At 44.5% G+C, this 27,449-nt stretch overlaps 1 protein-coding gene across 2 annotated transcripts in view; it reads right to left on the bottom strand.

The window, feature by feature from the left end:
- KLHL3 (kelch like family member 3) overlaps positions 1–27,449 on the bottom strand; it is a 96,364-nt gene that overhangs the window by 14,541 nt on the left and 54,374 nt on the right. For both annotated transcript variants that reach the window (XM_065873368.1, XM_065873367.1), the window contains 4 exons: positions 18,316–18,432; positions 14,466–14,615; positions 1,741–1,858; positions 1,119–1,316 (listed from right to left, as the gene is read on the bottom strand). In XM_065873368.1, coding sequence (XP_065729440.1) covers positions 1,119–1,316; positions 1,741–1,858; positions 14,466–14,615; positions 18,316–18,432 — 583 coding nt within the window. The remainder of the gene's footprint in view (positions 1–1,118; positions 1,317–1,740; positions 1,859–14,465; positions 14,616–18,315; positions 18,433–27,449) is intronic.

Raw genomic sequence — 27,449 nt, forward strand, 5'->3', positions numbered from 1 at the left:
TTGGAGCTGTGGGTGACCAAGTCAATGCAATCTAAGCAGGATCTCTGAAACAGCCTTTGCTTTTCTGATAAGCCCCCACCCCCCTTCCTGCTTCTTGCTACCTGGAACACAAATGTGTTGGCTGGATGTGACAGCCACCTTGTGACCATGAGGATAAGTCCAAAAGACTCTTCAGGAACTTGGCCTCAGTATCCTTGAGCAACTGGATGAAGGTGGCAACTGCCAACCTCTGAATTTCTTGTTTCATGAACAAAGCAAAAGCTCTCATTTGTTTAAGCCACAGTTTAATCAGGTTTTCTACTAGCAGCCAAAAGCAATGCCTAAAAGAAACAATGCCCCACTATCCTTTGTTCTCTTTATTCTCAGTTCCCACTCACTAGAAGCAGCCTCTGGAGGGGCTACAGATCTTGGAATTAATGAAACAGGCAAAGAGAAGGCTGAAAAAGGTTACCAATTGGTGAAGACACAAATGAAATTTCAGGGAGGTAAAATATATTGTTTTTCCTGTCACTGGGGGCCAAAAGATATCACTTTAGTTTAACAGAGTTGCTGTCAACAGAGACATCCACCTGGAGATAATCTCTCCAAGTCCATGTCCACTAGTAGTTTCTGATTCTCACTTTGGAGCTAGATGAAAGCCAGGAGCAAGGGGACGCTTCTGCAGTGGCACAACCTTGCACAGCTTTGGTGGGGCAGTAGAAAGGGCAATGGGCAAAGACTGTGTGACCTGAGCCAGGTCTCTTCCCATAGCTGAACCTTAGCTCCCTCATCTGTTCAGAGGGTTCAGACCACAGTTCTAAGACACCCTCCAGCTGAGCTTGCTCTAAGGCTCATCTCCGGAATAAATGGGTTAACAGACACTGGAAAGGAGAAAAGGACCTCTTCTGAGGGTGGGGTCCTTCCTAGAGCCCTAGAAATGACAGCACGTGGGCAGTTACATATTCTGTGTGTAGGAAGGTGTGCCTCTGACACGCAAGCTGGGAGAGGAGGAAGGATGGGTATGTTCTTGGGGCAGTAGCTACAGAGGGACCAGCAGTTGGCCCAAGAAATGGCTGACCAAGCCAGGGTTGCATGGAAGGTGTGTCCTAGGCTGGATGGGGACTGAGTCCGGGACCTACCAGTACTGCCATCAAAGCCCCCGACGGCGTAGAGCAGGTCATTGAGCACAGCTGCTCCCAGCGTGCTCCGGCGCTCCTGCATACTGGCAATGGACGTCCACTGGTCCTTCACCCCGTCATACACGTCCACTGTCCGCACACGCAGTGAACCATTGAACCCGCCCACGGCGTACACGTGGCCAGCCATGAACACCACACCTGAGGCAGAGGAAACCAAGGCATCAAGGTCATCTCAGACGGCTGATGACTCACGTTAATGAGTGACAATGGGGGAACGAGGCAGGCATGTAAATAATTCACCATAGAAGGTGATCTCCAACTTTAGATATTTGGAAGTCACTATGGGACTCACTGGATTTCTTCTCACATTTGCATTTCTAGTTTTGTTTGATTCAAGCAAGTACTTGGATTAGCCTGAAGTTCCTAAGCACATGAGAACTGACCCCAGAAGGTGCAGCTAGGAACGGTGCAGGTGGGGAAGGGAAAGGAAGGGAGTGTGGAATGCACAGATGTTTTTGGAAACAAGGAGCAGGACTGTGGCACCCAGTAGAGACCTGTGGTGGTGGCAGGGGTGGGGCGGAGTGGAAAGGCAGCCTGCACACCGGGAGGCAGTGCGGCTCACCTGCTCTGCATCTCCTGGAGGGGAGCTCAGCAATCTGATCCCACCGGTCCTCCTCAAAATCATAGCACTCCACACTGCGGATGGCCTTGGGTGCCTGGCCGCCAACCACGATCATGACCTCCAGAAAGACAAGTGGACATTAGCTGGGACTCCCCAACATCCAGATTCATGGGTCATCAATCCCTGTTACGTCCACATGCTCACTGCCCAGGGTCCGTGGATGATCTGAGATGCCAGTTTACAGAGCTACATACGTGAAGGTGCTGCCCCTAATCACCAACAGGTCTGAACATTCAAGAAAAGCCTAAAGAGCATCTTCCCACAGAAACACAACCATAAAGTCTACACTTCCCAAGTGCCCCTGCTCAGGGCTATGTTGGGGGTATAGCCACTTGGGGCATCTTCTGCAATCTGAGTGTCCTTAAGCATTGGGGGCAAGGGGACTAAATTTTAAATCAAAATAAAATATTACCATATATATATCAAAATATGCATATATTTTGGAATAGAGTACAGAATTTGGATGCTAAGATAAAATTTATTCAAAAATATTTCTGAATGCATAGATTATAGGGAACACTTATTCACTGCAGTATGGGAAAAAAATTTGTAAAACACCGCTTTGTGGTGGTCACCACAAAAATGCATGTAACTGACGATGTTCTGAAAAAACAGTGCTATAGTATTACTTCCACAAGTAAGGTAGTAGCTACCACTGCCAGTCATCTTGTGAAGTATGTTGTCATTTGTTTGTCACCACAACTCTGCAAGGTAGATATTATCGTCCACATTGACAGGTCAGGAAAGTAATGCTCAGAGAACATAGGTAAATTGCCCAAGGTCACACAGCTAAGAGCAGCAGAAGAGAGACTGAGAGCCAAGTGCACCTAACACAGGAGTGAGTGCAGCGCCACCTCTCTCCTGCTCCAGAGACAGGGTCTATGCCAGGACAGCTCACTACACCGTGTTTTTCAAACTGCAGGTCACATTTCATTGGTGGGTCACTAGATCAATTTAACGGGTTTCAACCAGCATACTTTTTAATAGAACAGCACAGAAAATATAGTAAGGATGTTATTTCATGAAATATTTGTTCTGGTTACACACACATGTATGTATCTCCTAGAGAGCAATTTAAACATATTTCTTAGCGTAGGATGTAGTATTTTAAAAAACAATGAAAGCCACTGTTCTGCCTGCAGCAACAGAACTTCAGCAGTTTACTGTGGTATCCCCATTGCTGTGACTTTTGTCATGTGTTATTAATAAATAAAAATTAAAGCACCAAAGTTAACAATAGTTTACATATGTCAGTAAGCCTACAAATTCATGGCTGTCCCCACAATGACTTCACTCTCACTCACTCATTCCAAGTTGCCTTCTTAAGTGGAGAGAAAGGGATAAAGTCACAGACAGACAATCAACATAAGTCACAGGATCTTCTCATTATCTGTGGCTTGTCTTATTTACCACAATGGTTCTCAAACTTCAATGTGCATCAGAATCTCCTTGAGGGCTTGCTGAGACACAAATTGCTGGGCCCTACCCCGCAGAGTTTCTGATTCAGTAGGTCTGAAGCAGGACTGAAAATATGCATTTCTAACAAGTTCCCAGTTGATGCTAATGCTGCATTTCCAAGAGTCATACTTTGACAACCCCTGTTTTAACCCACAAACATAGAGATTTCCTGATGATGTGCCATCAACCATTTCTGCCGTTATAATTATCATAGTGATCTTTGCTTCCCTGCAAAGCATTTTTGGGGAGAAAAGTGATGATCAAAATCTGTGAGTGCAGCTGAACATTATCCACCATATAGGGAGACAGGTATAGGGCTGACAATCATTGCTCAAGATCAATTATTTATGACCCAAGGTTCTAGATTCAGGCTCACCTACTGCCCATGTGGGTGGTCACTAGTCATCAGAGTTAGTCTATAGCACTTCTGTGACCGAATGTAAGTGACCAATGTTCAAAAACTCAGAATTCCGTTCTGACTTCTGGAACATGCCAAAGGAACCCAGGACACATAGTCCAGACTTAGAGCTGTTGGTGCCTCCATAAATAAATGTCCTGCATTTGACTTTCCTCTGCTCAGAAGGTCCACTGCCCTGTGTCAAGAGCAGCCCTTTTCAGAGAGATGCAGAATTCTACATTCCTTCCCATCTGTAATTCTTTGCTTAGATAGGCATCCATGAACAGTTCAAGGAGGATGTTAATGAACACAGCCTCTTGGCAAACTTCAGACAATGCCCAACTTATTCCTCCAGGGCTGAATGACCCGCATTCATAAACATACCTAGAACTTGTACTGTCTTTCTGGTTTTGAGTTGGTAAAGTTGAAATGAAGTCAAACCATTACAAGGAATTTCTTTGAAATCTGATTTTGGGGCTAACTGGGAATAAAACTAGTTTTTAGTTTTCTTTCTGCAGTGACATCAAGTACCCAACACCCTCTCCTTGAAACACTCTTCCCCCATCTGATCCCCCCCCCAACACCTGCTTATCTTTCAGGTCTCAGTTTACACGTCACTTCCTCCAAGAGGACCTCTCTGACCTCCAAAGCTGAGTTACAGGTCCTTTTCTGAGAGCACATATGCACTGGGTTCTCCCACTAAAAGTGCCCCACATTGTGCTGTAACTGTCCAGTAACCTTGTCTCCCTTCTAGACAGTGAGCCCTGCCAGCGCAGAAAAATGTACCTGCCTCAATCACCAAGACAACCTTAGGGCCCTAGGGTACCAGGTAAAAGTGATGACTCAAATATTTATTTGGAATAAAGAATAAATGAATAGTAAAGACCACATGCAAAGAGTTAAATGAAAAAATACACAGTTACAGGGCTTGCCTGGTGACACAGTGGTTAAAAATCTGCCTGCCAACGCAGGGGACTCGGGTTCAAGCCCCGGTCCAGGAAGATCCCACATGCCGTGAAGCAACTAAGCCCGTGCGCCACAACCACTGAGCCTGCGCTCTAGAGCCCATGAGCCACAACTACTGAACCCACGTGCCACAACTACTGAAGCCCGCATGCCTAGAGCCCGTGCTCCGCAACAAGAGTAGCCACCACAATGAGAAGCCTGCACACCTCAACGAAGAGTGGCCCCCACTCGCCGCAACTAGAGAAAGCCCGCACGCAGCAACAAAGACCCAACACAGCCAAAAATAAATTAATTAAATAAATAATTTTTTTAATTAAAAAAATACACAGTTAAATAAAAAAAAAAACACAAGCTAGAATGTCTCTTTCTTGGGTTAAAACATGTTAGACACCAGATTACAATTCTGGGGACAGAATTTGAGGAAAACAAACAAAAAGAGAAAGAGAGCTTTTCCCATCTTTTGACTCAACCACCAGAAGGCTGTTTATTCTTTGCATAAGCTATCAAGACCTCTTCTATAAACAAAAAAGGCAAAGCTTCAGGGGACTTAACCATGTCCCAGAAGCCATCTTCCACCAGGGTAGGGAAGTACATTCATACTGGAGAAAATCCAGCACTCATCTCTGAGAATTTTCACAATAACACAGAAGCGATATTATAGAAATGCAAAAAATTTAATGTTAAAGTAACACCTGCATAGAAAGACAAAAAAGATACAGAACAAGGTTTTCAAAATAAACTTGCCTTTGAGCTTATAAAACCACTGGTGAGAGACGACTTCTAAAATTCCAAACTTGTACAATAATCTGGGAAGAGCAATTATGAGGTTTCGTGGGGGTAGGACCATTGGTTTCTGAAAATGTGGAGGTAGCTCAAGGCAGAGGGAGGAGTAGGTATACTTTCTCCTTCTCTCGTAGACATGAGAAGTCCAATTTCTACGGCAGGTCTTACAAAAACCCATCATACGGTCATCACTATGTAATTGTACAGCATAAAAAGAATACATTTCCTATCTTGACTACTAACAGATGGTTGTTTCCATAGATACCTGATTTTAGCAGCCAATTAGACAAAAACGAGTATTCCCCAAAGTCTACATGTATTACACCTCTGAAACTGTAAACCTCCAGCTACTCAAGTCTCTTCTTGTCATGGCAAGAAGAGACTTGAACCGTTCTTTCTTGCAAGCCCACATTTGACATTTCCAGAAAAACTCAGGCCCAAAGACTTCAATAGGCATATTTCTTTCTTCCCCTGACACCCCTAAGTCCCACTTTACTAAAGATGTGTAATGTCTTTACTAGAAATTACTGAGTCAAATCAGCTTATTAAATGATCACTATGTTTAACATTTATCCTTCAAGGTAACTCTGAGTAAGAACTACCGGTGGTCATATGGGAATCATAAAATACTAAAGAACTAGTTCCAGGCTAACAATTATGCTAGACCAAACATAACCTCTTCACACTCAAGGACAGCAATGTACTTGGGAGCTCTGCAGGGCACCCAGGGTCCTGACCCCAAGTCTCAGTCATCACTGTGTTAAAGGCTGCAGACCTCTTGGTGAGTGGAGAGTTCTGGGTGACACAACACTGGTGAGCCAGACTCGACTGTGCGGGACATGGCTACTGGACCACTCCCAAGGAAAACACCCTCATTTTAGAAAGTCAAATGGCCATTTACTTTAGGGACATTAGTGAGACCATGTAAAGACTACCTGATTCCTTGGGAAGGAAATTTCACTCCCAGCATAACAAGATGGTTTTTAAAAAAAACATTTAACACTGTTTCTTTCACTTGGATGAGTCTGAACTCCACCAGTGTGACTGTGTCAGTGCAGGCATGTTGGTCCCTCCTCACAACATGACAACTGCTCTGTGTCTGAGAGCCATCAGGTAGCAGAGACTAGCCAGGGGAAGGGCAGGAAGTGAACAGCGCAGAGCTTTCCAGCCCATTTGTGCATCAGGACCCTAACCCTAAGTCATTAGACTCTGCACTCAGGGGAGTGGAATGACCCAGGCTCTGTACACCTTGTTCATCAGGCAAGAGTAGAGTGTGTGTCCAAACTCTCTTCCATGACCGGTGAGCTGGGCAGAAGGCAGGCCCAGCCAGTCGGTCCCTCGGGCCAGGGCAGGAAGCAAGAGTCTCTCTTACCCTGGTGCGTGGGGCCGCAGGGCTAACACCAAAAATTCATCCGAAGGAGCATGTCGAGGTCGAGGCAGAAGACTTGTCCCAGCAGGTTCTGAGCAACTGGTGCTCCAGGCAAGGACTGACAGCCAAGGTGCACGGACCACGAGGGGTGAAGAAGCAGCAGCACGGGAGCAAGACCCAAGGAGGAGAGCGGGAGTGGGAAACGGACTTTGGAGTCAGACACATCTGCGCTCAAATACCAGCCCCGTCACTAACGAGCTGTGTGAACCTGGGCAGGCACTTAACCTTGCCAAGCTCGCTTCCATCACCTAAAATATCAGGATAATAGGATGTTTCTCCCATGGGTGTCAGGAGGCTTAAATGATATAAAGCATTTAGCACAGCGTTCGGTAAACAGCACATACTAAATGTTAACTTCTATTATTAGATCAACACCAGCATCATTACTACCGTTTAAAGCAGCTGCTAAAACAGATTCCCAACAAACGGTAGAAAAGGACGCTTATGATCTGTGAATGGGAAAGTGAGCTCCAGTAATTCCAGGGATAATGACGGGGGGTTTTCAGGACCCCAGGGTGTTTCCCAGGGTCTTGCCTGGGTCCACTTAAAGGACCGAGATGCGGAAGGAGCAGTGTCCATCCGTGGGCCCGGCCCAGGTGAGAAGTCATCCTACCCACCCTGCCAACAGCCTTGTTTCCAACACTGTCTTCTGAAGGCAGGACAGACCAACTCAGGAGGAAGCCACCCACTTCCAGCCCAAATGGCTTTTTGGTGTCATTGTAAAGAGTTGAATAAAGATGTCAACTGCACTGAAATGACAGTGAAAAGTGCCAGATTCAGTACATCTCCAAAGGGTTTATTTGCATCTTCCTGGAACCTCATTTCTCTGCTGCCATCTGCAGCACAAGGTAACGCAGGAGTATCGTGAGTGGCTGGGAGTCAGCCCCTGGTTGTCCATGGCAACCCAGCCTCAGGGAAAGTGCTGGGTGGTGAACGTGTGGGAGCCCAGATGATGCTATTAGCTGTTCTGGCTTGAATATGTCAGTATGATCAATGCATATATGGCACAAGAAAAAAACACCCTTCTTAGCCTCTGCAGCTATCTCAAGGCAGAGTCTTGTTTCTTTCAGGGAGGAGGTTTGGCTGGCAAAAAGGTTCTCTGCTGAGAATTGCTGAGAACAATGTGCAAATCTCTCTCCACCCCTTTGTTTCTCAAAGTCAGCTCTGTCAGAAAGCCAACTTGGACTGAATTCATGAAAGCACAAGCCAGCTGGCCCTTGGAATTCCTGTGGCCACTCCTCCAAGTAGCCCCATTGTCTCTCAACTTCTCTTCTTCCTCCTTTTATTTGGCCACTTGTATATTTCTACCTTACTTTCTCAGAGGGACTTCTTAAAAGTCCTCAGAGGGTAGGAATCAGGTTTCTTTCTACCCAGTACTCAGCTAAAATGCTTTTGTGAAATGTGGAGGCAAGGTCTGAAGTCAGTCACCCTGGACTTAAATCTCAGCTTAGCTATTTACTAGCTGTGCTTCCAGATACATTGCAAATTCTTTGATATTCCACCACTCAAGACATGGAACTTAATCACCACCCCCTCCCTTGAGTGTGGGGTAGACTTGCTGACTCACACCCAGGAAATAAAATACAGCAGATGTGATGGGACATCACTTTGAGAGAAGGTTATTTAAAGACTACAGCTTCTGTCATGGGCGTGCTCTCTCATTCTTTTGCTGTAGAATCACTCACTCTGGGGACGCCAGCTGCCATGTCATGAGGACACCCGAGCAGCTTATGGAGAGGCCTGTGGGGTGGGGAACTGATACCTACAAGCAAGCACAAGAGTAAGCTTAGAATCAGATCCTCCCCAAACAAGCCTGGGGGTGACTGCAGTCCCAACCAGCAGCTTGACTACAACCCCACGAGAGGCCCTGGGCCAGGATGACCCAGCTAAGCCTCTCCAGGATCCCTGCTCACAGAAACTAAGATAAACGTTTGCTGTGTTAAGCCACCAAGGTTAGGGTAATCTGAAATGCAGAAACTAATACACAGCGAGTAGGTGACATAACCCGAGATCCAACTTCCCCATGTGTAAAAGGGGGATAACGACAATTTTGAAAATCTTATTAGATAATAAATGTAAATCACTCAGCTCAGCGCTTAGCACGTGCTCAGCAATTAGACCTGCTACTATCATCTTTGTGGGTTAGTATCATGTCATGGTCAAAAGCAAAGACTTTGAGTTGGCCAGACCTATAAAGAACTCTTACAACTCAATAATTAGAAAATAATTTTTTAAATGGGGAAAGATTTGAACAAAAACTTCACCAGAGAAGACAAACAAATGGCAAATAAGCACATGAAAAGATGCTCAACATCATTAATCATTAGAGAAATGCACATTAAAACCACAATGAGATACGACCACATACCTACTAGAATGGCCAAATTGTTTTTAAATAGATAATACAAGGAGTGGTGAGACAGTTGAGTAACAAGAACTCTCATACGTTGCTGACGGGAAAGCACAATGGCACAGTCACCTTGAAAGACAGTTTAGCAATTTCTTAAAAAGTTAAACTTACAGTTACCATTCAGCCCAACAATCCTACTCCCAAGAGAATTTAAAGTATTTACCCAAGAGAAATTAAAATATTTGTCCACACAAAAATCTGTAAGTGAATGTTCAAAGCAGCTTTATTTGTAATAGCCAAAAACTGAACACCCAAATGTCCATCAGCCAGTAAATGGATAAACAAATTACAGTCCATCCATACAATGGAATATTCCTTAGCAATATAAAGGAATTAACTCTTAATACGTGCAACAACATGGATGAATCTCAAAAACATGATGCAAAGAGAAATAAGGCAAGATCAAAAGGCTACATATGGCCTAATTACAATACATTTATGACATTCTAGAAAAGAGAAGACTGTAAGGACAGAAATCAGATCAGTAGCTGTCAGGAGCTGGGGGTGGGAGAAGGCACTTGACTACAAAGCAGCACAAGGGAACTTTTTGGAGTGATTAAAATATTCTATATTTTGATGAGGATGGTGGGTATATGACTGCATGCATTTGTCAAAATTCATCAAACTGCATCCCTTTTTAAAAAGAGCAAATTTTACTGTGAATAAATTATTGTACCTCAATAAATAGGAATTTTTAAAAATATGGGATGTTGATAATGAGGAAAGCTACGCATGTGTGGGGGCAGAAGGTATATGGGGAATCTCTGTACCTTCCCCTCAATTTTTAAAAAAATATTTATTGGGGCTTCCCTGGTGGCACAGTGGTTGAGAGTCCACCTGCCGACGCAGGGGACACGGGTTCATGCCCCGGTCTGGGAAGATCCCACATGCCGTGGAGCGGCTGGGCCCGTGAGCCATGGCCGCTGAGCCTGCGCGTCCGGAGGCTGTGCTCCGCAACGGGAGAGGCCACAAAAGTGAGAGGCCCGTGTACCAGAAAAAAAAAAAAAATGTATTTGGCTGTGCCACATCTTAGTTGCAGCCCACAGGATCTTTGTTGCTGCATGCAGGATCTTCATTGTGGCACAGGAGATCTTTAGTTGCAGCATGCAGGATCTTAGTCCCTGACCAGGGATTGAACCCAGGCCCCCTGCACTGGGAGCATAGAGTCTTAACCACTGGACCACCAGGGAAGTCCCCCCCTCAATTTTGCTATGAATCTAAAACTGCTCTAAAAATATAAAGTACTAACTTAAAAAAAAAGAAGTAAATGTATTAGAAATGCATCTCAATGAGATGAATGAGATATTATAGAGCTTTAATTAAAGAATATTTTGATGCGAAAGAAAAAAAAGAAAGATGAAGAGGGAGGGAGGGAGGGAGGAAGGAAGGAAAAATAGGGAGAGGGAAGCGAAAAGAAAGAAAAGAGAAAAGAAAAGGAAGAGAAAGAAAAGAATCTTTTTTTATCTGCCACCAAAATGTGAAAACCTGTCCCTGAAGGCAGTTTGGTACAAGACTTTGGAGTGGAACAGACCTTGTTCAAACCCCAGATCTGCACTTACTAGCTGTATTACTGGGCAAGTTACTTAACCTCTCTGATTAAACTCTGTAAAGTAGGGATATGACTAGCACTGACCTATTATTATCATGATTTAATGAGATAAGGCACAGTCCATAATCCTCAAAGTGACAACTCCCCTCAGCACACCCCACTCCTCAAACCCACAGTGGAGATCTTGTTAATTCAAGTGCCCACACAATGGTGACAGGAGTAGAGGTTGAGAAGCAGCATGGACAATATAACCTTAAATCATTTAAGGACTAAAGCTGGGGGAACAATGAGGCAAAGAGCAGCAACGCCTTTTTTTAAATTCCTTCAACAGATTCAAAGGAAGTCATGGTGCCAGTCGCCTGCAGAAGGCCATGTGCTCAGAAACCTAAATATTTTCATTTGGAAAATAAACGGTTCCTAAGGAGTAGAGGCGACAGGGGGACAACTTTGGCCTCCTGAAACAGGGGGTGGACTCTTCTCAATTATAGAATCAATATCTGGGAAGGGACACAAGGTATGTTGCAGAGGTGGGGAGCGGTGGTGGTGGGGGGGGAGGGTTGTCTCAAGCATGCTTAGTCCAGGCTCAGATACAAACTTGGCTTTGATTTTCAAAACTGTCTTTTCATGGGTGTATGCTGTAAAAGCCAGACATGGAGTCTAGAAAAGGAGAGGCCACTGGGTAGGGTCACCACACAAAGAAAACGGGCCAGCTCTGCACCATTTCCTTAGCTCCAGAATACACTCCCCAGGAAAAGACGTCATTAACCTGATATTAGATAGGATGAGAACCTCAGTTTTCAAAGAGAAAAGTCACAGACAAGCAATAAGGCCAGCTGAAAACCCGGGATATAAAAAAACCGCCTGCACACAAAACAACAGTGCACCTTATAATCAATATTCTCCAGACACAAAGCTGGTAGAAATTTAGATCATAATGAGGGTGATATTCAAGTCCATGGGAGAGAGAGATTATTTAATAAGATAACTTTGAGGCAACAGCCTCATGATCTGCAATACAAATAAACCTGAATTCCTACCCTCACTCTTTACACCAAAACAAATTCTAAGTGCATCAAAGATTCAAACAGAAATCATAAAAGTACTTGAAGAAAACACAGAGTATTTTTTTTTTAATTTCTAAGCAAAACCTAAGCTATAAAGCAGAAGATAGATTAATTTGACTACTTATTATTTTTCGGGATTCAAAATGTTACAAACAAGTTTAGAGACAAACTACAAACTAAGAAAGAAATATGTAAAACACATACAAGGGCCTAAACTCTTTAAAAAGAGCATGTAAAAACCATTAATTAAAAAAATACAGTCTAACAGAAAAATGGGCAAAGGACATGAACAGGGAATTTCCACACCCCCCAAATATACAAATGCCAATAATCCTTTGAAACCAAGATTAATCTTACTCACAATTAAAGAAATGCAAACCAAAACAAGATGCCATCTTCTAAAGGATATTTGACACATATATGTTTAGATATTTTAAAAAATGGAAATTATTGCAAGGCCCATCAATAGATGACAGTTACATAAATAATAGCACATAAATATAATTAAATGCCATGCACCTATTACAATTTAAATGCTGTTTTTACCCATAGTGATAACATTGAATGCAGTCTGTAGCATCTGGTTGAGTAGGAGAAAAAGATTTCAATCTGTGTAGCAAGAGTCCATTTATCTAAAACTGTAAAGTTTGACCTATTTGTGAATAAGTGCACAGAGATACGTCTGGAAGAAAATTCATCAAAATGATAGCAGTGACTGTCCCTGGGTGGAAGGATTTCAGGTGATTTTTACTTTATTTTGAAATCCTTTTAATAATCTACAATGAGCATACATTTCTATAATCAAAGAAAGCTAAGTTATTTTCATTTTGAAAAATATGAAGAAGTTTTGATGCAATGTTCCAACAAAACAAAACGCATCAACATGCAATAAGGCAAATGGTCCCAAGGCTGAGACCCATGCCCTGTGGCTGCCCCTCCTAGCTGGCACTGTGCAACAGGAGGCAGACAGGTAGGTAAAAATCAGGTTTACAAAGGTGGAGCAGGTACAGGATGGTAAGGGTTCAAGAACAGGTTTGCAGCGGGAGAAAGACTCAATTCAAAACCTGATTCCAGGGGGTTTCCCTGGTAGCACAGCGGGTAAGAATCGCCTGCCAATGTAGCAGACAGGGGTTCGAGCCCTGGTCTGGGAAGATCCCACATGCCACAGAGCAACTAAGCCCATGCGTCACAACTACTGAGCCCACGTGCCACAACTACTGAAGCACGTGCACCTAGAGCCCATACTCTGCAACCAGAGAAGCCACCACAATGAGAAGCTCACGCACCACAACAAAGAGTAGCCCCCGCTCACTGCAACTAGAGAAAGCCCACGTGCAGCAATGAAGACACAACGCAGCCAAAAATAAAAAAATAAATTTATTAAAACAAAACCATAAAAAACCTGGTTCCACCACATTAGCTGTGTTGACTTTGGGCAAGTCAGTTAATCTCTCTGACCCTCAGTTTCCTCCTTCCTGAACTAGGATAACTGCCTCTACTTTCTATGCGATATCTTCAGCTCACTGCTTGGCACACAGTAAGTACTCAATAAATGTCAGATGCTTATATTATCTGGGACATTTGTAACCTCTGTTCACATTGCAACCACTATGTTCTCCATGATCTGGGGTCACAGAGCAGAGTGGAGAGAAGCAAACCTCGGAAAATCCAAATATCTGGTCTTGGACAACATGCTTCTCTAGCCCCGTGAAACCCTTCCTGGAAGCAGCAGGCGCAGAGTAAGGCAGCCAACCACAAAGAGGAAGAGAAGGACAAGGCAAGGAATTCCTGGGTGCTGCCTACTTGTAGTGGATGAGCCAACACGACTCATTCCTCTCCTCTACCCTTCCTCCTGGGTTGGCTGGGACGTCCCCCTAGACCTCATGTTAGGATCCTGGAAAGACGACTCGAATGCCAAGGTAGAAAGGCCTTGAGAGACCATCTAGTGCAGCATCCTTCATTCTACATGTGAGGAGCCTGAGGACCACGGAGGGGTGGGGACTGGCAGGGAACCAGAGAGCCAGTACCCAGCACAGACCTTCCATCATGGTGTCCCCTCCTACACTCATCCTTCCCTCCCCCTGCCTGCCCCCTCACACGCTCTCATCTCCCCCATATCTTTCCCCCACTTCCTTACCTGTAGGACTCCTTAAGGGCCCCTTTCTCCTCTGGCAGCCCTAATTGTCCTTTATGGCTCTGTGGTGAGGGGAGAAACCAGACTAGGACTGTTCTGACTCAAAGAATGGCCTAGAAAGAGGACTGCTGTGGCCAACACTACGTCAAGACCCACTCAGCTACTCCTCTGCTTCCAAAAGAAACAGAGCCCATACCATGGTGTAAAACAGGAAGGGAAGAAGAAAGAGACCTGAGTTATTCACAATCCTTCCTGGTGACAGTGAAGGTTACCTTGAAACCCTTAGGAAAGGAAGACCCCGGAAGAGAGAGGTACCAGCAGATTCACGAGGAACCAGCAGACTCCATCTCCTAGGTGGTAAATACAACCGAGATGCAGGGCAGCCATGGGTGAGGAGAGACTTGGAGACAGGAGTACAAGGCCATTTTCCCAGATCACAGTTCCAACTCTTGGCAGTGACTGGGCTGGGGCTTACCTTGGGCAGGCTAACTGGAGTCCTGGGCTTCGTCCTTGGGTTTTTAATCAAGAGCCTCTGATCCAGAGGGAGAAGATGATATTTCATGGCCTCGATGAGGAAGTCCTTACAGGTGTTGTTATTCTTTATCAAAGCTTCTTCTTCAACTGTCTAGAGGTAATAACCCACAGGTGATCCTGGTGCAGAACTCGGCCCCATTTCCCAAGCCATCTCCCTGGGCTGAGTCATTCCTGTACTCTCACACTCATTCGTTCCCATACCGCACCATCTCAGACCCTAAGACAAAGGTCCACAGAGTTACAGCTTAGTGCCCACCTCCTGCATCTCAAGAGAACAATGGAGTAGGTGATTAAGCTCTGGCATCAAGCAGACAGGGTTACAAATCCCAGCTCTACCATTTAACTCCTCTGATCCTCAGTTTCCTCATCTGTAAGATGTAAGATGGGCATATTAAAGTCCCCCACAACCTCACAGGTTGTGTTTGTTTGTTTGTTTATAGGCTTAAAGAGATTATGCAAAACAAAGACAATTGATTGTCCCTAAGGCTTCTTTCCACATGCCTTCTGGTTGGAATGTATTATAATGTTTAAGGCAAATGGCCAGATATTTGAGAGAAGGAGAGGGAGGGAAAGAGGAAAACGGTGGGATGCATCGGCCAACCTTTGGAGGCACTGGGTATAATAAGGTGATATTCAAGAAGAATTATTCATATTCATTATCTTACAGTGCAAGCCTCAGGGAGAAGTGTCCAGTGAGGCACTCTCCAACAGAGCAGTGGTATCAGAGCAGAAAGAATGTCCTGCACAAAAGTCCCACCAACTGACCTCCACTTGGACTGCATCTAAGCTGGGGCTGTGGCTTCTTCATGCCTTATTCTGGAGCCAAGGACTTAAGCAGGTGCTCAGCAAGTGTGGGCCTAAATATTTCACAAGCAAAGCTAAGGATGAACCACGCTGGTACTCTGACTCTCAAATCTCCACCCTTGGGCACAGGTCAGATTGCTACGTGGCATATCTGTAAGGGGTAGTGTGGTCTTCAGAGGCTACTTCATGTCTTCTTTGCTGGAGTGTTTGGGAGCTGTTGGCAAGGTCAATTCCATTCAGCAGCTAACGGTGATTGAATGTCTCCTGGTTGGGCAGCTCAGTGCTGGACCCCGGGGAGAAAATGATGCACAAGACAAGGGTTCTGACCCAGAGGCCCTCAGGTCCAGTCAGAGAATGAGAAGGGCCTCCCCACCTCAATTATCTCAGCCCTCAAGCTGTCACGCACAGGCCTGGCTGAGCCGCTCCTGGGTCCCCCACCTGTAACTAGGAATGGGAATGCGGCCAGGGCCATCACCTGCTGGGTAGTGTTGGAGATGGCAGGAAAAGAAGGATCAGTGAGGGCGCCTCTGTTATCTCTGGACACCTCCTTCCCCGCAGACTATCCCCAGGGACACTCCGTTTTCTTGGAAGGTTTTTTTTCCCACCTACTGAGGGATTGAGGCAGGTAGGGACAAATCATAAACGTTTGGGGTCGGTTAAAAATGAAAAAGGGTGGGAGAGGATCTCTTTAAAAGCTTGGGAAGAAGGAAAAATACATGAGTAGCTACTTCTCCCAAAGAACTCATTCGGCTTGAATGAAAAGCTCCCTGAGAGAGTTAGTACTTCATGGGTACAGAGTTTCAATCTGGGATGATGAAAAAGTTTTAGAAATGGGTATGGTGATGGCTGTACAGCACAGCGAGTGCAATTAATGCCACTGAACTGTTCACTTAAAATGGTTACCATGATGAAGTTTATATTGTACGTATTTTATCACAAGGACCAATTTTTAAATAAGATACGGCATGTTATACATTTGGCACAATATTTGTAAATATTTAATAAAAGCCTAATAAAGGTTAGCTATTAAAAGATAACAGCAACAACAACAACAAAACAACTGCCCCAGAAGTCAGTGTTGGTACAGGTCTGCCCAGAGCTTTCCTTTCTCTCAGCCTCCTCCTCTACCATCAGCCATCCCCAGTGGTTAGACTAGTTTGACGTTTCAAGGTCAAACGAGTGTTTTGGCGGGGGGGGGGGGGGGGGGTGTTAACATTTTTATTGGAGAAAATGAGTGTTAATGAACATCTCCTTCCAGAGGTGTTCTGGAAAAAAAAAAAAAAGTCCCACACAACAGTTCTCATGCACATTGTCTCTGAGCTCCTCCTTCTCCAGATCTAAACCTGACTTTGCCCTAATAACCCAGGAACTATTTCCTAAAGTCTTCATTAAATTTCCATTGTGGGTACCTGACGGAGGTTGTGCATAGGGGTATCTAAAGCCCCTTTAGCTTTCTCCGGAACCCAAGTCCACAAACCGCCCTTCCTCCTTGTGAAAGTGAGACTGTGCTGGAGGCCAGGTGTCCGCCTTCACCGGTGGTTAGGCCCCACTCAGGATAGTGGGAGGTTTGGCTCTGACACGGGGAGCTCAGGTGGGTTCGGTGAGATCTGCTGAGGGGGCCTCTCCTACACGAAGGATGTGCGGCCACCAGGTGGCAGTGGTGCCATCCAAAGTGTAAAACGCAGGGCATGTATGAAGGCTTGAGAATATACGTCCCGACCCCTGAGAAGAGGGCTAAGGTTCAGAGATTCAGAGACCATTCCACTGACTCCTGAGGCCTGTGATCAACAGCACCACAAGATGAAGACTTTATAAGTGCTGGTAAGGATACTCTCTCCCGCTACTACCAACGGTAGCAGTGGTCGTGAAGACCATAGAGATATCACTGAACACAGGGTTGTAGGCTTTACATGGTTTATCTCATTCTATCCCCAAACGACACTATAAGGGCAGGGGCTATTTTCACCAGATGAGAAGACAGAGGCTTAGCAAGGCTGAGGATTCGCCCAGTGTCTTACGGTCAAGAAGTGACAGAACTCAGCTGCTGGGCTGCCGAACCTACTCTTATCCCGGCTTCACATCTGCCATTCCTCCCAGGGACTTCTTGAGGACGGCTGAGGGCTGGCCTACTGCCTTGGCACTTGTTATTTGTCTATTTAAGTTTTATCCTCTGCCTGCCTGGAAAACATCTAATGCCACTGACACTACAAAGTTAAGTCATGTAAAATATACAAACAGAAGAGAAAGTATTAAAGGTGGTGCCTGCTTAGGGAAGGTGGGTGGTCTAGAGCCAGACAGACTTGGATTTGAATCCTAACCCTGCCACTTACTAGCTGGTGACTCCAGATAAATCCCAACCTCCATAAGCCTCAAAGCCCACATTTGTAAAAAGGGGATTTTAACCTCTGCTCACAGGGTTGTTACAAGGATTAAATGAGAAAATATGTGGCGCCATGTTTTAGAGGAAGCAGATGCAGTATGTATTCCAGGCACTTGCAAAGAGCTGGTTTTTACAGTCCTGAATTGGGCCCCAAGTTGCCTAACACGAAGGCAAAAAGGGAAGATAGAAACATGATGGAAATGACCCTTCTTGCTTCAGTTCTGTACAACAAAAACAGCTAATAACTTCTGTTGAACATGTGTCATCCCCAGCTCCATATTAACACCTGAACCGCATCCTTACAGCTCCTTTGGTCCTCACAACAACCCTGCTGGGCTCTAGTATAATTTCCCTTCTAGAGAAAAAGAAACTGAGGCTTAAAGCTAAGAAGTAGAAGAGGAGGAACTAAACCTTAGTGTCTCATTCTCAAACCTATGCTCTTAAACCTTACACTACCATGCCTCACACTGAACCCAGTGGGTTGGTGCCCTCACTCCACAGAAAGGACCCAGGAAACTCACCACTCCATACAACCGGGGTTGCCCACTGCTACTCCTAGGAGGCTTGGGTGAGCAGGGAAGTGCTTGGCTCTTCACATAGCACTCACCTGGACAAGGTAATCCCTCGGTAAGAGAGGGAGACGGACGTGTTCCATCAGCTTTGCCATGTGCTCTAAACGGGTTTCTTTCTCGTAATTGATCCATGAAATCACAGCTTCAAATACCTGTAAGGAAAATCAACATAGGTAACTTTTGCAAAGAGGCATTAACTTTAAACAGCTTTCAAACAACTTCCTCAACCTCAAAAAAGAAAGAAAAGTTACAAGTCATCCACAAAGGTGTTTAGGCTAATGTAAACACCTTTAAATTTAATACTTAAAACAAAAACACAAAGTCTCTACTATCTGACATCAGCGAGTGCTCTCTCTCTCACACACACACAGGTACGCTAAGAAAAACCTGCTACCCCAAACACAGAATCATCAAGGTTCATCGCAAAACAAAAATCAATTCCAGTAGTTACCTCAGGGTAGAAATACAGAGCAGTAACTGAACCAAATTTTACAAAGACTGTCCAAGAGGACCAGAAGCCCTGGGGGCAATATCATCATCCCCATCACACCCCCCCGTCTCTTCATCTATCTCCCATGTTCATTTAATGCAGAACAAAAACAATAAAGATATCCTCTGCAAAAGCTGGCTGTAATGGTGAATGTGACACTGAATGACAGAAAATGGCAAAAATTTCTCCTTGGGTCAAACCTCTCCTTTGAGGAGAGATTTCATTTCTATACAAATCAAAATGGGGCTTCGAAGCAAAAAGGGGAATCTATGGTTTGGATGTTTGCCTTACTCAAGGTTAAGTTCAAATTCAAACTCTGCACCACCATATACACAGAGACACATAAACTTCAATGCTGGTAAGACAGCGGGGAAACCACCACTGTTAATGGAAACTTAACTAACACGGCTTAAGAAGGGAAGGAAGAATTTGGCAATATCAATCAAAAATTCAAATGTGCATATCTTTGACCTAGAAATATCACTTCTAGAGCTCTAGTCAACAAAAACATTCACAAAAGTGGTGCAAGAATATGTGTTCCAAGATGTTTGCTGCAGCGTTTTTGTAACAGGATAAAAAAGGAGACAATCCAAAATCCACTAGTGGAGAAATTATTAAACTAGTATCGATACCATGGGATATTTTCAGCTCTTAAAAAACAATAATAACAATAACAAGTAGTAATAAGACAAAACACTTTCTTGCGCCAGAAAGCAAAAAAGTGCTCAAAGATTAAGGGGGACACAACGAACAGACACAGAGCGAGCTAGATGGCGCTTTTTCATTGCCGACGTCTGGGACAATTTAAACATCAAAAAGAATAATGAAGAAATCAGTTCTGCGCTGACTGGGAAGGGGCCAAAGGAAATTTCTTCTGGTAATGGATATGTTCTTTATCTTGATAGGGCAGGAGCTATGTAAGCATAGGCATTTGTCAAAATGATTCTAATTTTACACTTAATATCTATACATTTCACTGTGTGTAAATCGTACCTCAATTTAAAATACTTTTAGTTAAAAGAAAAGGATAGTAATGAATCGTAACCCAAAGAATAAAAAAAGAGTCCATGAGTCTGTAAGGACACTTTAAAAAGTGTGGGAAGGGCTGCTATTCCCAGAAAAATGTCTTCTAATAAGGTAAAAGGGATGACAGAATAAGAAAAACATTGTTTTGCAACCACCAATGTAATAACTGATTCAGCAAAGATCATGCATAGATGCTGAAATCATTGGGTGAAAAGTTTTTGGGAAAAAAGATATTCACGGTTCTCAAAGTGTCACCTGACAGATTACTTATTCATTACATGGGGAGAGTGGGGGTGCTTCAAACGGGTATATCTGACAAATACCACCTTTAACAGGTGGTCAAAGGCAGCACCACTAATAAATAGGACAAATTTATATTATTGTGTTAGCCAAAAAGTGCCTTTGGTTTTTAAGTAAAAATAAAAGACACATTTTTCATTTTCACCAATAACTTTATTGAACAACATATTCACCGTTTTGTTCCACTACCTTTCGACATTTTTCAGGCAACTTCATAATTGCATCTTCCCAAAACTTTGTATCTTTTTGAGCAAAGAACTGTCCCAGATGCCTTTCACAGTCTTCCAGGAAACTGAATTTTTTTCCATTAAGAGAATTTTGTAAAGACCTAAATAAATGGAAATCCGAAGGCGCACTGTCTGGTGAATACGGCTGATGAATCAGAACTTGCCAGCCAAGCTGTAACAGTTTCTGCCTGGTCATCAAAGAAACATGTGGTCTTGCGTTATCCTGATGGAAGATTATGCATTTTCTGTTGACTGATTCTGGAGGCTTTTCGTTGAATGCTGCTTTCAGTTGGTCTAATTGGGAGCAGTACTTGTGAGAATTGTTTGGTTTCCCGGAAGGAGCTCATAATAGAGGACTCCCTTCCAATCCCACCACACACACGACATCACCTTCGTTGGATGAAGACCGGCCTTTGGTGTGGTTGGTGGTGGTTCATTTCGCTTGCCCCACGATCGTTTCCATTCCACATTATTGTACAGTATCCACTTTTCATTGCCCATCACAATTTGCTTTAAAAACAGAACGTTTTCGGGCTTCCCTGGTGGCGCAGTGGTTGGGAGTCTGCCTGCCAATGCAGGGGACACGGGTTCGAGTCCTGGTCTGGGAGGATCCCACGTGCCGCGGAGCAACTGGGCCCGTGAGCCACAATTACTGAGCCTGCGCGTCTGGAGCCTGTGCTCCGCAGCGAGAGCGGCCTCGACAGTGAGGGGCCCGCTCACCGCAATGAGGAGTGGCCCCCGCTTGCCGCAACTGGAGGAAGCCCTCGCACAGAAACGAAGACCCAACACAGCCAAAAATAAATAAATAAATAAATAAATAAAATTAAAAAAAAAACAGAACGTTTTCATTACATTGGAGTGGAGAATCACATGCAGAAATGTGGTCAAGAAGGTTTTTTTCACTTAATTTATATAGAACCCAAACATCAAAGCGATGAACACAACCAAGCTCATGCAAATGATTTTCAACACTTGATTTGGGTATTTGAATAAGTCAGCTCTCTCCCATGTAATACAACGTTGATTGTTCTCAATTAATGTCTCAATTTGATCGCTATCAACTTCAACTGGTCTACCCCACCGTGGAGCATCATCCAGCGAGAAATCTCCAGCACAAAACTTCACAAACCACTTTTGACGTGTTCGATCAGTCATAGCACCTTCTCCATACACTGCACAAACCTTTTTTTTGCGTTTCAGTTGGTTTTTACCTTTCTTGAAATAAGAAAGCAAAATATGCCGAAAATGTTGCTTTTCTCCTTCCATCTTCAATATTAAAATGGCTACACAAAAATTCACCAATTTTGATGTCTTCTTTTTTTTTATGCATGCAAATATGACAGCTGTCACAATACAATCTAACAAAATTGTTTCAAATGAAGTTAAAGACAACTAAGTGGGACTTCCCTGGTGGTCCAGTGGTAAAGAATCCGCCTTCCAATGCAGGGAATGCGGGTTCGATCCCTGGTCAGGGAACTAAGATTCCACATGCTGCAGGGCAACTAAGCCTGCGTGTCACAACTACTGAGTTTGTGTGCCTCAACTGGAGAGCCTGCGTGCCACAAACTACAGAGCCCACATGTTCTGGAGCCCGAACGCTACAACTACAGAGCCCACGCACCTTGGAGCCCACGTGCCACAACTAAAGAGAGAGGAAAAAACCCACATGCCACAACTAGAGAGAAGCCCACACGCCACAGCAAAGAGCCCACATGCTGCAATGAAAGATCCCGCATACCTCAACAAACATGCCATATGCCACAACCAAGACCCGATGCAGCCAAAAATAAATTTTAAAAATAAATAAATAATAAATCTTAAGAAAAACAAAAAACTAAGTGCTAGTAGAGCCATCTTATGGAAAAAACTGAACGAACCTTTTGGCCAACCCAATACATTCCTGAATGTGATTTAATGAGAGGGAAACAGCATCCCCTAGGTAGTATTCTTTCTAAAATGTTTAACCTGAATCTTATAGTGAGGAAACAATCAGACAACTCCATGTGTGGGACACTCTACAACACAGGTGTCCTGGATTCTTCGAAACTGTTAGCATTATGAAAACCACTTAAAAAAAAAAAAAGGCAGGGAGATAGTTCTAGATTAAGGGGATTTAGAGACATGAGAACTAAATGGGAGGCATGATCCTTGTTTGAATCATGGATTAAAAAGAAACAACCGTGAAAGACTTTTTCTGAGACTGTTAGGAAATCTGAATGCTGACTAGATATTTCTTTGGTATGATAATGGTTTATGGCTAGAAAAGGGAATTTCCTTGTTCTTAGGAGGTGCAAGCTAAAATACTTAGGGGTAAAGTGTCATGATGTCTGCAATTTACTGTCAAATGGTTCAGCAAAATAAAAGATTAAATAGAGAGAAAGAGAAAGCAAGTGAAGCCCAACGTTAACAAATGGTGAATCTAGGTAAAGAGTATATGAATGTTCATTCTTTCCAACTTTAGTATAGGTTTGGAATTTTTCAAAATAAAAAGTGGAAGGGAGAAGAAAAGGATACAACCAAACTGGTATAAATGACTTTCAGTGCTTGATTTGGATATTTTGAGCTATGTCAGCTATCTCCCACGTGGTATAACGTTGATTGTTCTCAATTAATTTCTCGATTTGATCTCAATCCTACAACAAAATTCAAAGTTGAAAGCTATATCTCCCGGGGTGGGTAAAAAACCTCCAATTTTTCTTACCCTAACTATATTTTTGTGTGTATTGATATGTTAATAATGCTTTGGCCCTATTTCCTAAACATATACTTAAGTCAGGCTAAGCATACTCAGATTGAACAAGGTATCAGGAAGGAATCCGTCAGAAAGGGAAGGGAAGGGAAGAGAGATGAGTGGAATGGAACAGAAGGGAAGGAGCAGTATGTATGTATAGTTTGCTACCATTTCTATATAAAATAACCTATATGTGTACAAACATAGACACACACACACACCATGGAAATTCTCCCTGTCTAGTTCATTTTTTTTTAATTATTAACTGTCACAGAGCTATGTGTCTCACCCTTATCGCATTATTTTGTAAACAGTTGTGTGTTTCTTCAAGTAGCCCTTAAGATCCCTGAAACAGGGTCCTTGTCTTACTTGCTGGCGCACAACACACACTCAAATATGTTTTAATGAATGAATGGACAAATGAGTTCAGAATAAGCATGTAAGCAGGCTGGAACAGACAGCAGGACTGGGGAAGCAGAGGCTGGTATCTTGGTGGGGAGGGCAGAGCCAGGCCACAGACCAAAGGATGCTGGAGACTCCTTGCTTTTGCTGCGTTAGGAGGTGAGCAGCCATGGTTCTGTTCTGCCCTGCACTGTGGTTACCCACACTTCCTTCCACTTCCCTTTACTGGACTGTAACTCTTGCAGGGTGAGAAGTATACCAGCTCTGTCTCTGCACTTCCTGCCGCTGAGTACAATGCCAGGTGACTGGTTGAGAAAGCTTTCATGAAGAATGAACTGCAAGGCCTTGAGTAGGTAGGATTTACTGATCACGCCCTTCCCTGTCAACCAGCTTAGTCTTTGTTATAAAAGCTGCAAAGCAGGCTGAGTCTAATGACGTTGATATTTAACCTTATCTTTATTTTTGGCTTGACTTGTCTAACTGGTTCCACTCAGTTGCACTGTTTACCTACTCAGCTGTGAAAGCCACAGCACTCGGCAGCAACGGTGACCTTCTCAGCAGCTAGAGAAGGCCACATATTTTTTTCATTTAGACGTCATGCTTGGAAAATAAGCAAATAAACTTCCAACTAGCCTATGTGCCTAAAATCGCTCCCAACGGCCCCTGCCATCAAAGGACTGGCCAAGGCAAAGGGGCAACAGGTAGCAGCAGCAGCAGCTCATGTCCATGCTGTGTCAGGCCCTGAGCCACACTCCCCAGAGACACTGTAACCATGGACTCTCCTGACGGCCACTGAGTAGACACTCCTGCCCCTTATTGACTGACTCATCCAAGTCCAGAGGCAGAAAGCAGCAGGGCTGGGCCCACACAAGCCCATCTCCAGGGCTCAGGCTCTTACCCGTTATTCTCAGCAGCTACCCAGCTGGCAAACCTCAGCCAACAGGCCACATGCACCTGTTTTTGTAAATAAAATTTCCCTGGAACACAGCCACACTCACTCATGACAAATCACCTATGGCTGCTTTCACACTTCAACAGCAGAGCTGAACTGAGACTCTGTGGCCCACAAAAGCCTAAAATATTTACTGTCTGGCCCTTTAAAGGAAAACTGTGTCAACCCCTGGTCTGTAAAATCTAAGCAGAGACCCTGTGGCCTCAATCATGAGACAGGGTGATGTCTACTCAGATGAAAATACTTTTCATGGGCCCCACGATGAAATAATTGGCTGCCCACACGGCACGCTTAGGGTTTCACTTTTAGACAAAGAAATAGCATCATTTCCTCACTGCTTCATGTTCCAGAACCAATTTCTTGAGTGCTACGAGGTTGCTATGTGGAAAGGGGATGGAGGAAATTGGATTTCATCGTCCTCGGCTCACACCTCCAACATAAGCACAAGCCTTGGCCAGAAAATACCAGATGAACCCGATCCTTCTACCCCACCCCCTAAGTCACTGAGACAGCCAAGCCAGATGTTCCTGCACACTGAGTAAAGGGGGGAGCCCTTCACTGGCAAGGGGAAAGGTCCAACAGCTCACGGGATCCCAACCAGGGATTCAACCCGGGCCATGGCAGTGAAAGGCCAGAGTCCTAACCACTAGGCCATCAGGGAACTCCCAACAAGCTCTTGAATAGTAATGAGTAAGGTCTCCCCATTGGGGTGGGGGTTCATTAATAAAGACTAGGGGCCTGGGTGGCAGACACAGCCAGCTTCAAATCACAGAGCTGTCTATTGTCAATAAGCCTTAGTCTCCTCCTCTCCAAATGGCCTTGAGAGCCGTTGTAAGCATTAGAAATGATATGCAAAACAGTATGCTGGGTAAAAGAAGTCAGGCACAAAAGCATGCACACACCAGGATTCCATTTATACAGAGTTCAAAAACTGGCAAAACTGATCTACTGAGAAGTCAGAATAGTAGCTTGGCTTCTCGGGATGGGGGGCAGTGACTGGGAGGAAGGCCTGGAGCTCTGTTCCTTGATCTGGATGCTGGCTTTGTGGGTGCTGCACTTTGTAAAAAGTTGAACTGTGCACTTTGCATTTGCTCATGTCTCTGAGCTTACTCCAAGCTCACTTACTCTGAGCTTTTTTTCAGCGATGTGTGAAACAGTCACAGTGAGCAGCCAAGATAGATTTTTGGTCCTAGCGTGGTGGTACTCCCGTCATAGGCACTTACTGAACTGCGTTCTCCAAAGGAGAGCAGTAAGAAGGGTAACACTGACTCGGGGGCCCAGGCCACATCATTGTCTGCAGGCTAAGGATTTGGCAACTCGAATGCTGACCTCAGAGTGTGGCAGGGCTGCCAACAGCTCGGCCTAAGCACAGGATGTACTTCTTTGGGCGCTGGATGATACCTCAGCAGCAAGCACTGAAGCCCAGCCTACTGGCTGAGGAGCTCCTGCCCACACCCCAGACCGACCACCGGTGCTGGCGGGAGAGGCTAGGAATTCAGACAGGAGAGCCTGCAACACTAATGATCCCAGGAGACAAGGTCCAAGCCCTTCCAGGAGATAAAATATCAGAATTTGTCCCCTGATGAGAGTTTTAGGAGATAAAAGTACATAAAAATGTGATCATGCAGAGAGAAACTAACCTGTTCTTCTCATTATAACACATACTTGGCACTAATTTAATTTTTTGAAGAAACTCAACCAATTTCTTCCTGACCTGTATCTAACATGTGGCCATTTCCCCGTTAGTTCTTACTCTGAGAAGCCTCAATAGTATTTCATAAGAAGGCATGGAATTCTTGAAAAGTAGAAAGATATTTACCAGCTAGAAAAGCAAAGATTCCGAAAAGTCCAATAACCAGCACCTTGGTGGCAAAATTGCAGTAGAACGCAGGAGTCATATCTCTTCTCCCTGCAGTGTGTTTGTCCTGGAAGGTTGCTTATCCTGCCCCTGGGTCAATGAGGCTGCCCATGGTGACAGCTGAACTTCGTGTCTCAAAGGGTATGCAAAAAACAGGCTTTCTGCTCACAGGGTTAGCTCTAACCCTGCGACACCTCCCATAGGAAAGAATCAGGTGCCTGGGAGGGGCTTGCTTCTCTGTGTTTTCCCTCTCACTGGGCAGGGGTAAGCAGGGGAGAGGGGAGGAAAGTCCTAACCAAAGAACTAGTGATTTTGTGATTCCTACCACATCCGCTTGTCCTCTCTCAAATAACAGGAATTTTAAAACAAAAACCACACGGAGGAAAAACAGGAGAGAAAATGGCAAAGATCCATGCCTCCCTCCAACCTCTAGTTTCCACATTTCTCCTTATTCTCTGGAAAAATATTAAAATTATCCCTATAATATCTGCTGGCTCAGGGCAGAGCCCAGCCCCAGTCTGCCTCTTCACTCCCTCGGGGAACGTCTGCTGAGCACCTCCTAGTGCCTCCCAGGGCTCTGTGTCAGGACTGTGCGTGACACAGAGATGGCTAAGGTACCCTCACAGCCCTCAAGGAGCTTGAGCGTAGTGAAGGGGATGAGTCGTGGGCAAAAGCAAGTGCTCTTGGAGGAAGAACAGCACCTGAACCCTCAGAGAGGCCCAGATGGTGCTGGGGGTGCTGGCGACCCAGAGACAGCTACCACCCCCAGCTCCTGCCTGGCACAGAGCCACAGGTCACGCCAACCACCCAGACCAATATGGGACCCGGGAAGAGCTTCCCCTTGAGAAAGGCCCCAGTCAATGGTTACATGTATCACCTCATTTCATCCTCAGAAGAGCTCTATAAGATAGATACTACACTATCATTACCCGCCTTCACAGATGAGAAAACTGAGACTTAGGTTCTTTTATTCATTCCTTCAACAAATATTTTTTGGTATCTACCATGGACCTGACACCACTCTAGAAGCAACCATAAGATAGTCAAAATTCCTGACTATACATGGTGTATACATTCTGGTAGGCGATGAATAACTGGCCCAAGATCACTCAGCTTGTTAAAGTAGTGGAGCCGGGATTGAATTCAGTTATTCTGGCTACAGAACCTATACTTTCAAACTTCC

The sequence above is a fragment of the Phocoena phocoena genome, chromosome 3, assembly GCF_963924675.1.
Source record: "Phocoena phocoena chromosome 3, mPhoPho1.1, whole genome shotgun sequence".
Taxonomy (NCBI): Eukaryota; Metazoa; Chordata; class Mammalia; order Artiodactyla; family Phocoenidae; genus Phocoena; species Phocoena phocoena.